We start from the raw sequence: 17,851 nt of genomic DNA on the forward strand, positions 1-17,851 counted from the left end.
ATGACTTTGAAATAATTCAATTTTCTTCTGTCAATCCATCAGTTTCCATATTTTCAATATCACTGATAAAAATGTTATTAAAATACTGAATAGTTCTATCACTGAAACTTAAATTCACGGAGGGTAGTGCAAAATGATGGCCTGGCTTGATCAAACAAATTGTAGTTGGAAGGCACTTGATACTCCAGATTGTACAATAGACAGAAAATGGTTGAATGCTATCATGAGGTGAGAGATAGAGAAAGTGAAAAGAAACCATATTGATTAGACCACTCAATAGATATTTTATCACATTACAGTTTCTTTACACTTATTTAAAAGTAATAACGTTAAATTTTAAACAGTTTTCTTATTATTGGAAGCTAAGTCTGCAATGCTCTGAGAAGTATAACATTTTACTTAAAAACACTAAAAATGAACACTTACAGCTTTGTTAAAGAACGTAATGAAGCAAAGGCATCAAGATGAATTTCAGCTATTTTGTTCCAACTAAGATCTCTGGAGGGAAAAAAAAACATTATTATAGTTTGAAATACGACAATTTCATCACAAGTCATATTACATGTAGTGTGAGCTGTATAACATTTTATGCAGGATATTGAGGTGCAGGTCGTACTAATTCAAGATGTTAGATTCTGGTATCAAGAACTTGCTGACTTTTAGCCTCAAATATAACTTTGATCATCACCTATTCTGAGGTAGCCTTGAGCAAAATTCCAATGTGGAGGCCAATGAACATGAACATTTATAGGCAAGAAAATGAACTCAGGTGAAATGAAGAGAAATTCAACTGTAAGCTATTAAGTATTACAACGGAATTGTCCATCACTGCATATACTGAAAACATATGATCTTTACATAGCATGTAACTACAGGGCTAACCACTCCTAACTGACTGTAACCCAGAAATATTTTTGCCCCTAACAATATATGATGAACAGAAATAGTTTTCACAAAACTCTTGAGAGTGCAAATAAGCTTATACTTGGATCATAGAGTAAAATAGTAAACAAGGAGGTCATTCAGTATGTTATGTCAGCACCAGTTTCATATTCCAATTCTCCTGCCCTGTCCCTATAATCTTTAACTTTTTAAAAAAATATAAATACTTACTTATGTCACATTTATAAGACTATGTTGGTTTTGAATTTATGCCTTTTTGCTAATAACTCAATGGCCAGCGTAAATAGCTTCCCACTTAGTCCTACCTCATAACTTAATCAATGAAGCCTGATAGATTTGATGCCTTCTACTAGATTTCTTCTTACCACTACTTCTTACAAATGATAAAACCCCTAAATTTTCTAATGTTGCCTCTCAATTAAGCCTTGTCATCAGGTGCTGCAGGTGCTGAAAATCTGAAATAAAACAGAAACTGACAGTCAACAATTACCATTGATGTCAGGATATAAATTGAGCTTTGAAGTCTTGAAATATTCCTCTGAAATTGAGGGTCAATTTATATGTGTAGTATAAAAGTACTACTGTTGGCCTAGGTGTGGGTGTTCACTAAGTTGATCACAAGGTGTCTGCTCTGTGTGGAGACTGAAAAGATCTGGGCCAATAAATCTGATAGGCCTCTGATCAGGAAATGTTCTTAAGCTCCATGTGGCCATGTCTTAAACTCCTACGGCGCCTTCTCAACACAGTAGGTATCACCAGTTTGATCCCTTGCACCCAGTCATAAAGTACTGGTAACTAAAACATTTGTTTTGTAGGGTGAAAAATTGAGGTTGACCATTAATGTGAGCATTGTATACCATGGGTTAAAAAGGTAGGTTTACTTCTATGCTGAGAATACTAAAACAAAATTGATTTGTGGAGCCAGAAAGAGCTGGATGAGTTATTCACTGTGATTGATAGCATGTGCTCCTCCTAACTTTCCCTTCCTTTGACTTTGTGAAAAGAAAATTCAAGCACATTTTAGTCAACTACTGATTCAGATGGAGATTTTAAATCTTGGGCCCAATACCTTTCATTGTCTGACCACTGACCAAGTTAAAATTACCTCCATGTGATTAGATCTGAATCACAAGTGAATTTTATTCTGAGAATTCCACTCTCTCCTTGACTTACTAATTCCAAATACCATTATCCTGCAAGGACATAATAATTTAAGTAATTCTACTGATCAGAGGAGTGACTTGGCCCAGATTTCTCCGATCTCCAAACTGTTGGTTATTGCTGTAGACTAAAATGCAGGTTGGGATTTCACAGACGTCGCGTCATAATGACTTTTTAGATATTTTTCTGGACGTCTGAACTTCTGCTGGGCAATTTCTATCTTCTCCAAGTCTCCATGAAAAAAATCTCTGACTCTGAACTGGAGATTCTGGACATTTTAACATGTTTATCTCAACGTTTTAAAATAAAATTAATGGGACATAAGCATGAAGGCAGCCCTTTTGCCCATCCCTAACTGTCCAGATGGCAGCCAAGAGTCAACAACATTGCTGTAGATCTGTAGGCCAGACTAGGTAAGAAGGACAGATTTACTTCCCTAAAATGACATTAGTGAACAAGACTTTTTAAAACATTAGCTACAAGGACACCATTAGGCTAGTTTTTTAAAAAAAAACTTCAGATTCCTTGATTGAAATCAAATCTCTATCTGCCATGGTTGGATTTGAACCCATGCTCCCTGGACACTAGCTTAATGGCAATACAATGGCATTACCATTATGCCAGCACCTTCCTACATAGAAAACATTAAACAGATTAAAACCACTTATATTGCCTGAATGGGTATAAATCATACACCTCGTACTCAACTCCACGACTATTCCTGATCCTCTGACTCTGTCCCTCACCTGATCTTGTCACCTGGCTCCTTCACATCCCAACCTATGACCCATCCACAAGAACAACAGACACAAATGCTGGTAACTCCCCTCCCTCACCAAACCTGACACCCAACTTCACCAGATTTGACCTGACGTATGACCCACTGAAACTCTGAATACTACCTCCCCAATCTATTCCACTATTCCTGATGCATTTACCCATCTTACCACTTGCCACCCTACCCAACTGTCACTTTACCAGCCCATACATCAACTACCTCATTCATCTGCTAGCTTATTCCCTTATCCATTTACTTAACACATTCAAACATACTTATCGTGTCTAGTTAGGTTTTCAAAGAAGCTTTGAGGTGCTTAACTTTCTTGTTTACCAGAATACAGCAGCTAGGGCCATATAAAAGGGGGTTCTGTGAAGATTCTCTCCCTTGCTTTTCTGTAAGAATTTTATGTTTGGTGAGCTTGGAAATACCTTCCATTGAAAAATCAGATCATAAGTTTGGAGAAAGGTAAGTAGGCTTTTTTTTGTTTAAGGGGGGGGTGCCAAATACAGGATACCAACCCAGAACAGATTTGGGCCATTATCAGCGCACTCAAAAACGTACCTTCAGCAGACCCTAACTTGTAACTTAAGCCAAAGTGAACTTTAATATTTCTGCCATTCCTTTACTATTCATACAAATTCCTTTTTATCTTTGTACAGCCCTACCCTCATTTTAACTAATCTTTTACTTTTTATCTGTGTATAAAATCCTTTATTATTTCCTTTTATGTTGCCTACCAGTTTTTTTAACAATGAGCCTTTGTCAAAGCCATAGCACTCTTACAGCTAAATCAAAAAGTGGAGCGTTCAAGGCCCAATCCAGACAGCTCTGGCAAGGGGAGATGAATTTCTAGATACTACGTTGATACCCAGTGGGTTAGCGGTATGCTCAGAAAGAGAAATCACCAGCTCATTAATGATACATAATGTTCAATAATACAATTTTGTATTTTGAATATCTGTTGTTGAGAATCGAATGCACCTTTTCTCTTCTTTCAAAAAAAGATGTCATAATGTGAAATTAAATAAGCCCGATTTTGTTTTGGAAATGGTCTATCGAACAGCACAAACTACTTGGAATGGATAAGGAACAGTTATGGAAATTCAGTTAAACAGTTTAAAAAGGGCTGTCAGTTTGTAACATAAGATGTCGATGAACTATTGTTCACCAAGGGTTAATGTTTTGTAACTGAGGGTTACATCTGTGAGAAAAAGTCACTTTCCCACACAGCTTGTTGAATTGGGACAATGAATACAAAAGGCGCAAATGACTACGAACAAAGTTTATTTACTGCAGCAAGTTATGGTATTTCATGCTGGAGGCTGATTTCTTTTTTGTCTTTCCAATTGTTTATGGCCATTTATGACAGAATACAGGTAGGGTAAACTACAGCCTGGACAAAACTCTGAACTGAAGGCAAGAGGAGGAAGCAATGTTGTGTCTTTGTAACTGTTTTCCAATTACTTTAAACATCCACTCGAAGAGCAACTGATGCTATACCTACAAAGAGCATTCACAAGCATCTTATTTTATATGTCTGCCTGTGTGATTGAGTTCCAGCCTGGTGCCTGGAATCGGGTTTCTGTCTTATCAACAGTGCAGTAAAACTTCATTTGGGAAGACTGCTTCAGGAAAGAATGTGAAAACCTACTCACAGAGATCGCAGAGCCATTAGCTGTTGAAACGTGTCAGCTCTGATTTCAGTGATTCTATTATGCTGTAGGCCACTGAAAAGACAAACAGTACAATGAGATCAAGGTTTCAAGACATCATTCTTGCTTCAGGGGACAGGGGAAAAAAAATCAATCATTTTGGCATGAGAAAAGACAAAACGTAGCGGAAGTGGTTTGTATCAAGCGTTAAAGAAGTGGCTTCATGTTAAATAGAAGATACACCGCCATTATCTAATCCTTGAAAGTCAATTTTCCCTTCCAATTTCCTCCTGAGGGCATTGGCTCATGCTTGGGTATACGGTTTCATGGGTACCAGCTACCATCTGGTATCTCGCCCAAGAGGGTGACTCTTTACATGTACATTCTTTGAATATTGCCAGACTACTTTTCTCTGGGTGGCATTAAAGTCCAACCTAATTCTGTTGTAATTTTAATATCCAACCTTTGCCCTTTCCAGTGTCTCTGTTGCCAAACAGTTTGACTCCCTCTTCTCTAGATTAGCAGCACCGACCCAATTCTGCTGCCTTCATTGCAGTCTTATGGGAGAAGAATGAGGGATTGAATCTCGAGATTTGCTGATTTCAAAATGAGTTGTTACAAGTTCCTTCAATGGGAAGTGGTCATCATTAGCTGGGCCAGTATTTTATTGCCCATCACTAGTTGCCCTTGAGAAGGTAGAGTAAGTTGATGCTGTAAGTTGACCCACAATGCCTTTAGGGAGAGAATTCCATGATTTTAACCTAGTGACAGTGAAGTAACGGCAATATATTTCCAAGGCAGGATGGTGAGTGGTTTGGAGGGGAACTTGCAGGTGGTGATGTTTCCCTGTATTTGCTGCCCTTGTCCTTTGAGATGGATGTGGTCGTGGGTTTGGAAAGTGCTGTCTAAACAGCCCTTGATGAATTTAGACTCATGGATGTATGGGGAAAAAACTATATTTTCTTGGATTATTAGTGATTTACAATTGTCAGTTATAAAACTTGAAAGAGTTACAAATCAATAGAGTTGGATCATGGAAGAATAAATGATTGGACTGCTTCTTCCTTGGTCCTGCTTAGGCCTTGTGCTAATTCAGAGGGTTGACACTTTGAGATATGGCTTCTTCTAGACAATCATTATCTATCATTTTCAATAGCATTTAATGAAAGGATATGAGTAACCAAACATTCCCTGTGAGCATATAGAAGGAAATAAACATTTTTAGAAATGACAACTTGCAAGACAAGCTGAAGCGTGAAGACAGCGAATATTAAATAACAGATAAACAATAAGGCACTATTAAATGCTCCATTTCACAAAGTAGGAAAATTTCAGTTTTAAGTATTGAAGGAATTTGCATTCACAGAAACTAAGAAATTAAGAACTTACATTTCTTCAAGCTTCTGACAGTTGTGAAAACTTGGCAATACATGAATTTGATTGTATGATAATTCCCTGTAGGCATAAAAAAACTATTTATTCATACAAAATTTGCAAAGGCTACTATATGTTTAGGTGACTGCTGATTCCAAAATAATGTTGATCTTGTTATGCTTCAAATCTATGAACAAAATGATTGGCTTTGTATTGAGATGATGTGATAGACATAATTTCCAGTTTTAGAAACTACTTAGAACATCTGGTGAGAATTTGCATGGGAAAATTTATTATGCTTGTGTACCAGTTTGAAATATAAAATGAGATCTGTGATTTCTAAGACTCTATTGGCGATCAGTGTGATATAACCAGTCTTGACCCTATCACGTGCCTCCATATAATTAATTGTAAGTTGTTTAATTATGTGGTAATTCAGCATTTAGCATTTAAGTTCTGATCAATACAACTCAAGAAAGTAGTTCAGTTTCTATAATAGATGCCTGATCTTCAATGGAGGTTTTATACCCAGGCAGTCGGAAGAATATCTGCAGTTGCAAACAAATAGAACAGTGATATCACCATGAAGGAGAAGGGAGAAATGCTGAATGAGATAGCTCAAAGTACAGTAGTTGAGAGCACAATGTTTATTTTAACATATATAAACAACCAGGATTGGGAACCTCACAAAATAGTCCTATTTACAACATATGCCAAGTCAGAAAAGTCGGTGAAATCAGAAGAGGCAGCTTAGGATTTCTGGGGGTCTGTGGACAGGTGAAGCTCTGCACAGACTGGAGTCAAGGCCCATAGGTGCGAGCATGAACTGGCTTGGAAGGACTATTTCTGAACTGCTTATTTTTCCATTTTCTAATTTATTCTTATGATCCATCCTGCTGGGCTTCCTATTTCTTTATTTTTCTATATTTTTTCGGGAGAACTTGTACTGAAGACTCTGTATATAGCTTTTTATATCTTAAGGTGGTGTGGTAAACTTTTCACTGTACTCATTTGAGTACAGGTGACAATAAAACTAACTCAATATTAACCCTGAAAATTTAGATTTTATTTTGGAAATCATGCATGCTTATCTGGTAACAAGGCATAATTATGTGTGTGTTCGTGTGTCTGTGTGTGTGTTTTATAAATCACTTTCAGTTCCCTCTGAGATATCTGTAAGACAAACTGGAAAAAGTGACAGCTTCCAGACTAGTAAAATGAATGGATATTTATTGAGAATATGTGAGATTTTAGAGAAGAATATATGTCAGGAAAGTTATAGGTACTAATTATTATTATATAGCTCAACATAAAACATATCAATATTGCTATGAAATTGGACATCATTGGGTTCCGACTGCAATTTAGAGCATGCATTGTGCATACTTTCATTCATTCATTTATCTGGGGATTGACATAATAAAACTGCACATTCGTACTGCCCAGTTTTTAGCCTTACTACTTAACATGCACTTTTTAATCTAAACTTCTCTAATGAAGCCCACTTCCTGCTCTTATCTCCATGCCTACTAAAATGTGGATCATGTTATAACACAAACAAAACCAGAAATTGCTAGAGCAACTCAGCAGATCTAGCAGCATCTGTGGAGCGAAAACAGAGTTAACTTTAAGTTGTGTGACCCTTCTTCATGTTTTGTCAATGAATTGGAACCCCAGGCAAAACTGCTGTGCTGCAGATACAGGGAGACTCTATCATATTCTGAGTGCTGCCAATCCATTAAAAAAGGAAGTGCGTCAAAGGAATTTCAATTGACTGACAAACCTAAGAATCTTAATGTCAATGCTATCAGTGACCACCACTCCCAAGGGCGTCAACAGCCCACTAGAAGTGTTTTTTTTAAAAGCTTCATCTTTTTGGACTCTTATTACTAATCTGTGTGATTGTTGTATTGTCAACTCTTCTCATTTTGAGTAATGAGCAAACTCAATCTATGTTAATCACTGACATTCCTTTCTCTAGTTCTTTTTCCATACTTCTTGCCAATCGGCATTGTCAAAGAGTTGTGTCCCTTCATACAAGAAGTTTCTTCATGTTGGTTTCTTCTCAATGAGGGTTTCCATGCATTTACATCTATGCTGCATTCCATGAGGGAAACCTGCAAGGAGTCCTTGAAATGCTTCTTTTGTTCAAGTGATTTCTTTGAGCTGGGCAATGAAGATTTGCTTTGGCAGTCAGAACTCAGGCATCCTAAGCATGTCGCCTGCTCAGCAGAAATGATTTTGGATGATATTGGCCTCAATGCTGGTGCTACTGGCTGCTTCAACCAATCTGATGGTAGTTTGATGATCCTTCCAGTTGATGTGGGAGAATCCCTCTCAAACAATGTTGATGGTACTTCGAGAGTCTTAAGGTGTGGTCTATACATAATCCAAATTCAGAGCTATATAGAAGACTATATACACCAGGATAATTGTGTCAGCATAGATATCATGGTCTTCAAACACTCATCCTTAGGCGTCCAAAGGTGGTGCTTGCTGAGTGAATGTGATGTTGGATCACTGCATTGATGTCAGCCTTAGATGAGAGGTGGCTCTCAAACTGGGATGATCAATGGGTGTGCTATATCCTCATGAGAGTGAGAGTGAGAGAGAAAGAGACACACCTTTGTTCTCACTTACATTTTCCATTTTCCTTCTCTTGTCCTCAATTTTTTCCTGAACTTGCCAAAAATTGTAGGCTTTTACAACCCTTCTGTTCTCCTTGAACTGTCCTTTTCCATTTGAGAGGGATATCTTGCAGACTGCCAATAATTCCCAAATAAATATCTAATTTCCTGAAATTCTCTCCTTTCCTCTGCTTTGCTTTCCTTTATTGCCCTTTTGCCTTTTCTGGGAATTCACTTTCTTCTTTGCTGGTGTTGAAATTCCAATCCCAATCTTCACTGTTCCAATTTTAATTTGTCTGTTTCTCCGGCTTCAGTTTCCACCTCTAGATTTTTACCAAGAATTTTGCAAAATATCTGTTTTGTTGGCTTGAGTGAACAGTGCTTATCTATAACTTATCATTCTTCTAGCATCAACACCTTTAAACTTTTCAAACTTTACACTGTCCTGCTCTATTGGCATCAAATGTGGACCTTTCAGTAGACAGTATTAATATCAAAGGCCAAGAAAGCCTTTTTGCTGAATTTTCTTTAAACAATGTTTGAATGAACAATTTATTTCCCACTTTAATTCTGCCATTTGCCTGTGGGAATGTACTGGCTGAACCTCCAAACTTGGTTTTGATTAGGTGAGGAGGAGTGAATTGGCTCCCTGATTTTTGACACTATTGGTAATGGAAAAAACTTATTTTTTAAGCACAAGCTATACAACACTTAATTTAAAATATAGCATGAGTTAAATTTAAGGAACTGATTGTAAGGTTTGCAAGTGAAAGAAAGAGTTTCTTTTTGCTTAACCTCAAGAAAGATAATAAAACAGGGAAAGACATCAAATACACACAAAAACACAGATGCAAAGTTTACAAGAGAGCTTACGGTACAAGAGGAGATTGTGAATGTTCAGACAAAAAAACTCTTCAGGGTGCTTGAGGTGTTAGATTTTAACCTGAGACTATAGTCGTTCAATGAATGCTTACAACTTCAGCAGCGTCAAAATACAGAAACATCCTTGAGTTTTTGGTGAATAGATGTTTTGGTGAATAGATGTGGCCAGGTTATCACTATTTCAGGCCCACATTTCCTTTATAAACCATATTCATCGATTTTATCTGGTTGTAAAATCAGACAATGAAAGTTGAAAATTGAAAACCCACTTTCACTACTATTGTGGCAACAGTGATAATAAACCTTCATACATAATTTATAAAACTCCTGAAGCTTTATCACATGCTAATGAAAGGATACTTATACTATACATGGTTTATGAATGTAAGGTTGTCACAACTGATTGTCAATTGATGAATGTGGAAAATATTCACCCAGACCCTGGCAAAACTAAGTCAGAAGTCACAGCACCAGATTACAGTCCAACAGCTTTATTTGAAATCACAAGCTTTCAAAGCATTGCTCCTTCATCAGGTGAAGTGAAGGGAAGCACACAGGTACAGAATTTATAGGCAGAGAGTTCATCGCAAGATAATTCCAGGTAATTAAGAGTGTCAAAAGATAGTAGAAATAGTGTAAGTAGAGTGGACAGGCTGAATAATAAGTCTCTGCAGTTGATCAGAAGTGTCAAATGGCGTGAGTAAAGTTTCATCAGCTGAATAGCAAGTGAAGGGATGGCCTATAATCTGATTAACTAAGACAGAGAGATAATTGTAAAAAATCAAAAATAAGATAGTGCTAGAGACTTTGTCTGATGAAGGAGCAGTACTCTGAAAGCTTGTGATTTCAAATAAATCTATTGGACGATAACCCTGGGTGTCATGTGACTTCTGACTTTGTCCACTCCGGTCCAACATTAGCACCTCCATATCCTGGCAAAATTAAAGTATTGTTGCTTTTAAGTTATTTTAATGTATGGAAATATCATGTGAACTTGTCTAACAGCTACTTTTGTCAAAGACATGTCAATATATAAAGAAAAAATGCCAAACGTGGGAGAACTATTTACTTCTGCGTTATAATTTGAAAGAATATCACTGACATAATCTAATTGTTCCGTCTCATCCTGTTAACTGAATATCAGATATTTCAATCATTTGATCACCTGTGCTTCCCAACCATTGGCTGTGCATTTTAAGCCAGTTGAGTGGCAAGAATATATTTCCTTGCTGCTTGCTGTGTTCTTCCAGCCTCCTGCCTGGCTACTTTGGATTCCAGCAGCTGCAGTTTTTTTGTCTTTAATAGGTTAGTTGGCTAGTGCACAGAATGTGAAGAATTTCAGTTCCATCCTATCTGTTCTGAGTTAGCAGATTCCAGATGTGACAGTGGCTGGCCTCTTACAATTGGTATAAGTGTCATAATGTTCGTAGGAAGGAAAGAGTGAAGAAATAGTAGCCATACTTAATTGTTATGGTGGTGCTGGAAAAGCACAGCAGGTCAGGCAGCAGGAAAATCCTGGTCCTTGGATGCTGCCTGACCTGCTGTGCTTTTCTAGCACCACTCTAATCTTGACTCTGATCTCCAGGATCTGCAGTCCTCACTTTCGCCATCCTTAATTGTTCCCCACTCACTGGCTGCTCAATAAGAGTGCATGTGTTGATTTTAAGATGGGATAGCATTGGGCTCCAACATGACATGCTTTCATTGCAGAACAGCCTGTTGTCATCAGTATGTGAAACATTAGGCCTGATGGTACTAATGGAAGCATAACCCAGGATGAACCATCAGAAGGAAAGGGACAGGAAAATTATAAAGGCATTAAAACAAACAGAATCATTTCACGTTTTGTGTATCACTACTGTAAGAAGTTTTGTTCCTTTAAAATATACTCTCAGCATTTCAAATCTACTGAGGCCGAAACAAATGCAATATTTCATTAGTGGAAGAACTGAAATATTCACTTGAACCTGCTCAGCTCAAACAATCACTGGGCTCTTAATTATGATAAATGTATTGGCATCCTTTGATCTTTATCTTACATTGCCATCTAAATTTATTTTATTTTAAATGGAAAATTGGAAGTGGTCTTCAAATACTAAAAAAAAGTGAAGTGCACACAAAATAATAATGCTGACAAACTAAAATCCCAGCTAAAGCTTCTTTATGAAATTCCCTGAAACAGCAAAGAAACTCAGCAAGCTTGAAGAAAAGGTAACTTCTGCATTTACTATTAGACAATTCAGCTCTTTCCATGAACAGGTGGCAGAAGATTTAAACACTCCATCAACAATAAAATTAATCATATTGAAACATTTTTTGGTTCATTGAAATAATGATAATGATCCATTCCGATATCATCAGTCAAGAGTTCCTTTGGAGCACACTCATTGCCACCAGTTATGTTCATGTTTTGATGTGCTTTTAGGTTGAACACAAATCACCTATGCTAAGTTTTATTTATATTCAAATATAGGTGGGCAGAGAATTGATGTGTCTACTAAAAGAAATAATCAAATTGAATTGTACTTTTGCCTTTTACCACAACCTTTTCCTGAAATTATGTTCTCTCATAAATATAACAATTAATAGCAGCTAAATGATTCCAGGGCACTAATTCACTTCAAGGTTTTACATTACATCATAATCGCAGTAAAAATGTTTATATCAGTTACTTTCCTTAGAAAGCTAAATTACATTCTTGATGCCACTCCAAAGTATCGCTTGTATAATACATTGTTAAATTTATAAGGTAGCGTAAATCAGATTAGATTTACAGCATGGAAACAGGCCCTTTAGCCTAAGAAGTCCATGCCTATCCTCCATAATGTAGCCCACTCAGACCCATTCCTCAATCTTATATTTACCCCTGACTAATGCATCTAACACTATGGGCAATTTAGCATGGCCAATTCACCTGACCTGCACATCTTTGAATTGTAGGAGGAAACCAGAGCAAACCCACGCAGACATGGGGAGACTGTGCAAACTCCACACAGACAGTTGCCTGAGGCAGGAATCGAACCTGGGTCACTAGCACTGTGAGGTCGCAGTGCTAATCACTGAGCCACTGTGCCACCCTAAATCAATTGCATATCTGCTGTTATGCTGATAAGAACTGTCACTGACTTGTATGATATTCACTTTAATGTAAGTTCAATAATGCCTCTGTTAACATAATGAATTAAACGATTAAATATGAAAATATTAAACCGTGATATGATCATTTTTCTGCTGTACAAATTTAAGGCAGCCATTACAAGTTTATCAATTTGAAATGCCATTGTAGATACATAACCTTGAAGTAATAACCAATGGGGAATTACTTTATAAAGGATTTATTCCGTATGTGACATAGGACCTATTGATTCTTGAACTACTTAGATCTATAGAGAGATGGAAATTTATTTTCAAGAAACATTTAACAGTTTCTGTTCTTGATGAGTAGTCATAAAGCTTAAATCTTTAAAATTTATGAGTGAGTGGGATTATACACACTTGGAACTAAGGATAATAAGAGCTATCAAGTGAGACAAAGGACAAATTGAGTTTAGAAAGGTACAGGATCATTACAGTATAAAGTATGAAGTATTGATCTTGTGTCATAGAAATTAGGCATTTGGCAAGAAATACCATCATTGTAATGTGTGTTTTTTTTATAATTATAGAGTTCAATTAGGTTGTAGGTCTATTTACAGTTAATATAATTGCGAAAATCAGTGCTTCAATAGGATTATGTGAGTTGATTTTATCTCTCCTCACATAAATTTATAATAACTGTCCGAGAAGTCCTCTTAGCGGGGATGATGAATAGATTTATAAAACCAGTTGGCTTATATAGGGTTACGAAGTATAGTACTATGATTGACATTAGCTTTATGATCTATTCTCAAGGATAGAAGCTATTAAATATTTCTTGAAATAACCATTTCCCTCATCCTATGGAGCTAAGCAGTTCAATTGCTGCTTTATTCCTACACAGTGAATGGATACTGGAGTTATTCATTCAAGATTGACAATCAAATACATGTATAACCAGGAACTAAACCATACTCACAGTACTCGTAGATTTGGGAGCTGTTGGCAGAGACCCCTGGGAAGTGAGGTTATTCCAGCTTGAGTTAGGGTCCTGTCCAGAAGCAGAAAATTTATGCCATTATTTGGAGTTAGGCATGCGAGAAGTTCCTCAGTACATGACCTTTATTTTTACTGACAGAACTGACAATGTAATGGATAATTTGTGATGAATGAATGCCATCAAAAGAAAAGAGCAATAATTGCAGCAAAATAGTCCCTGCTGTTCATTCAGAATCTAAGTTTAATAAACATAAATTTGCTACCCACAGTATTTCCAGGCTAGTTGTTCCTTTAAGGTCCGGGAATTCTTTTATTTCAATTGCTCCATTTAGTGACCTGGAATTGACAGCAAAACTCTGTTACTTTCTTCATGCATTACTTAAAAGAAAAAAATCTGATAATTTGTAATTATTGCACCATAACATTTAAAATAGATAATTGTACAGTTCTTTTGGGGTGTTTGAATAAGCTTAATTTATTTTCCCAATTGCAATTGCTATATAAAGATCATATAGCCAATTTGATGCTCATAAAATTATTAATTGTAGTTTATAATTTTAATATTTGCTGTTTGTATTTCCTAATTTGGATTTCTTTGGCCATATTATTTTTTTCATGAGTTATTTGTAATCACAGAGTTAACATATGTCTTATACCCTATTCACACCTCAGTATTGTTTTCCAATTCACATCATTTATATTCCATGCTCTATACCAGATGTAACTTTGTACATAATTGCAAGCACACAAAATTGTTATGCTTGCAACTTTATAGGAACTTGTTTTTCCCAAATGTTTGAAGAAGATTCCATCTGAATTCTCAGATGAAAGAAAAATATCCCTGATACAATCAGAAGAGAGCAAGGCAATTCTCATGTTCTAATCAACATTTATCCCTCATGCAACATGTATAAAACAGATTCAGGATCATTTATTTCATTGCAGTTTTGAAAATTTTTATATGAAATTTTATTGTCCATTTCCTGATAGTTGTTTCATTTTAAAGGTACTTAATTAATTGGAAAGTACTTTGCAGTTGTTCTAAGGTCTTGAAAGATGTTGTATGAATGCCTGTTCCTCCTCCCCACTTTCTTTATGAGCCAATGCAGTGATAATTTCCATTTGTTGTTATACTTTTAATGCAGCACGGCATCTGAAAGCAGTATTGCATAAACGAGACACTATTATAAATTGAGTACAAATCAACTTAGCGTGAAAACACTTTGGAAACTTCATTGCTTTATAGACTTCCTTCGAAATAGTTCAAAAGTCCAACCATCTTGACCACTTTAAATAATCCAGGGATTTTGTTGCACATCAATATGCTCTGCAAATTAATAGGCATCTCTTCAAATGCATTTGCAGTTTCTATACCTTTTATATCATTATGAAAATAAACCGTTGGGCACTACAAATTAAATTGAGCAAGTACCTCAAACACGCAAAGCTTTAAGACGTACTGTTACAATAATTATTTCATGCTTTGTTTACTTCTTGCATATTATTTGACATTAGATAGGATTTGGAGATGCCGGTGTTGGACTGGGGTGTACAAAGTTAAAAATCACATAACACCAGGTTATAGTCCAACAGGTTTAATTGGAAGCACTAGCTTTTGGAGCGCTGCTCCTTCATCAGGTACTTCACAACTACCTGATGAAGGAGCTGAGCTCTGAAAGCTAGTGTTTCCAATTAAACCTGTTGGACTATAACCTGGTGTTATGTGATTTTTGACATTATATATACATATATCTCTATTTGTAACCACAAAGTTATTATCCCAAGGATCTCTACGCTGAATTTCAAAAGTCCTGTGTGAATGTACAGAGACAAAGGGTGAGATTTTAATTAATTCAAAAGCCATCAAAATGCACAGAATTAAAATCAGGCCCAGTGAGTCATCCTTTTCTTCATCTGAGTTTGATTTTGTGCAGCTTTTGGGGACTGAGAAAAGCTAAATTCATTATCTAAGGCGAACAATTTCCAGCGGCAAACACCCCAAGGACTTAGATTCATTACCTTCTGATTGGGAGTCAAGCATTCAATTACATAAGCTACTGGGCCAGCTTTTTGAACTTTTGAAATTGAACATGTGGCTCAGCTCATACTTACAAGGTGTGAAGCTTTGGCAGATACTGAAAGGCTGATTTCCCCACAAACTGGATCGGATTATCATAAAAATGACTAAAAAGGAAATAAATTGTTTAGATAAGTTTTTATACTACATCCATCGGTGTCAAAGCTCACATCTGCTTTACTGATGTGAAGATAGTGTAAAATCAGTTTGAGTAACAAAATGTACAAGAGTCGCCTGTACTATTAACTCAAACCAGCCGGACAGTCGACATGAGCCCATATGTTTTACTGTAGCTGCTTGAAAAGATGATGGGGGAAGAGTTTTCTTTAACTAATAATAACATTTGAGAATCGGTCTAGGAAATAGACTAAATGGCAACAATATGCCGGTCATTAGCGAACGATTTGTAAGTCTTTCCTGTTGCCAGAATGAAGACATATTCATGTGAAGTCAAGAGATTTAAAGATAAAATAGTTAAACAGTTAAGAAAGGCAATAGTTAAAGAGTTAACTAAGACATCTGGCCCACCTAGAATTACTGCATAGTTAATATGTAATTTTAATAATAAGCTGACTTATTTATATTAAATAGCTAAGCAAATAGCATTGCTCATGTAATAGTATAATTGTTAGGTTCTGCAAATAAAAATAAATAAAAGATTTTTTTGAAAGTGTGTGATTAAATCTGCACCTGCACTTGTACCATTGCAAATAATGAATATGTTAATTATTAATCAAGATACTTATCTCTTATGTAAGTAGCAGCTTTTAAGGTGCAAAAGCGTTTTTAAACAGTCACAAATTAAATGTATTGTCCAACAAAATTACTTTTTGGAACTAAGGTATACTTGTAGATATTTATATGCATGTGAAAAGAAATAGAAAGAAAGAGGAGTATTTTCTGCCTATATAGTTCACACTCTGACAAGCATCACAGCTCTAGGTCAGGTCTCATGCAGCTCTACTTTTGAAAAACCCAATCAAAATAAATGCAGCTATTCTAGATACAGTTAGTCTTCAACATCAGTGATGTGGGCAGACTCTGGAAGCAAACTAACTCAAATACTGATTTTCATTAGAGCATAAAAATTGATTTTAATTTGGTTTTATCAATCTCCTCACCCTTCCTTCTAATCCAAAGGCATTTTTAAATTTTGTTTGAGGGATAAAGCATCAAGGCTCCGGTTACTTTTTAGTACCTCAGTCAAACTGCAATTTTTCAGATATGAATGTTAACAGCAAGCTTTGACAGGGCTGTTTGACCATATTTATCACAATCAAATCAAATCCTCTCTTAAAGACTATCCTCAACCATTTCTACTCCTCATCAGATCAGTGATCCTTAATAATAGTTGTCAATTTTACATTTACCTAACCTGGATATATTTATACCTTGTTCTGGGTGATGCCCCAGATGAGTTCCACCACATAAGTACGGTATAGATTTTGCCTATTCAGAGTTAATACTTTGAAACATTGAATTAAAAGGCAATCTAGGCATTTTTTAATGATTTCACTTCTTCCAAGGGATTCTTTGGCATGGTAATACTTGATTCCCCAGCAAATTTTCATAGTGCCACATTTTCCTTTCTTGGAAACTATTGAATATTTTCAGCAATATTCAGGGCAATTGAACTTCATTGATAAACAATAATAATCAAGGCTAAGTTTGACTGCTTAGCATTGTCAAAGATATACCAAACACACACATTGAAAGAGAGTAAAGTAACAAGGGATATATAAGATGACAGCAATTAATCTTACATTGTTTGAAGCAGAGGATTTCCAACAAAAGCCTTTTCTGGAATTGCTTTGATATTGTTGTTATGGAAGCCCCTACAACACACATCAAAAATCATCCAGTTAGTTAAAACAGTCAAGTTCAATGTGAAAGTTATTACAATACATTCCAATTGTTGCTTTCCTTTTAAAAGAAGAGCTTTAAATTTTGACATATTTTCCTGAATTTGCAATTCTTTTCCAAGAGTCTAATTCATTTCCTATAAACAGAAACTTGGATTTAATATGTTTCAAAACACAGTACATTCAATTAATTACTTGGAATGAAGTGACTGTTGTTGTTTACAGCAAGACCTCACAAATAGCTATAACATGATTTATCAATTAACCTCTTTTTGGTGGGATTGGTTGTTGGAGGAATTTTGGACTGGGTATCAAAAAAAAACTTGGATTCTTTGAATCATGCCTTGGTAAATTAACCACCCTGAACTACTGGGATAGGGAAGCAGAACCTTTTTCATGTCTGTTCTCAATGATGGCACCCTCAATAGTCCAAAATTCCCCCAGGGCCTGCCTAAAAC

The 17,851-nt window shown here is 36.1% G+C and overlaps 1 protein-coding gene across 3 annotated transcripts in view; it reads right to left on the reverse strand.

Moving 5' to 3' along the window:
- lgr6 (leucine-rich repeat containing G protein-coupled receptor 6) overlaps window positions 1-17,851 on the reverse strand; it is a 257,272-nt gene that overhangs the window by 13,248 nt on the left and 226,173 nt on the right. For all 3 annotated transcript variants that reach the window (XM_043716816.2, XM_087973621.1, XM_087973620.1), the window contains exons 8-14: window positions 17,295-17,366; window positions 15,567-15,638; window positions 13,722-13,790; window positions 13,435-13,506; window positions 5,887-5,952; window positions 4,501-4,572; window positions 427-498 (exon numbers count right to left, since the gene is read on the reverse strand). In XM_043716816.2, the coding sequence (XP_043572751.1) occupies window positions 427-498; window positions 4,501-4,572; window positions 5,887-5,952; window positions 13,435-13,506; window positions 13,722-13,790; window positions 15,567-15,638; window positions 17,295-17,366 (495 nt within the window). The remainder of the gene's footprint in view (window positions 1-426; window positions 499-4,500; window positions 4,573-5,886; window positions 5,953-13,434; window positions 13,507-13,721; window positions 13,791-15,566; window positions 15,639-17,294; window positions 17,367-17,851) is intronic.

Source organism: Chiloscyllium plagiosum, unplaced genomic scaffold (genome assembly GCF_037043375.1).
Source record: "Chiloscyllium plagiosum isolate Xiang-an unplaced genomic scaffold, Cpla_swu_hap1 HiC_scaffold_26, whole genome shotgun sequence".
Lineage (NCBI taxonomy): Eukaryota > Metazoa > Chordata > Chondrichthyes > Orectolobiformes > Hemiscylliidae > Chiloscyllium > Chiloscyllium plagiosum.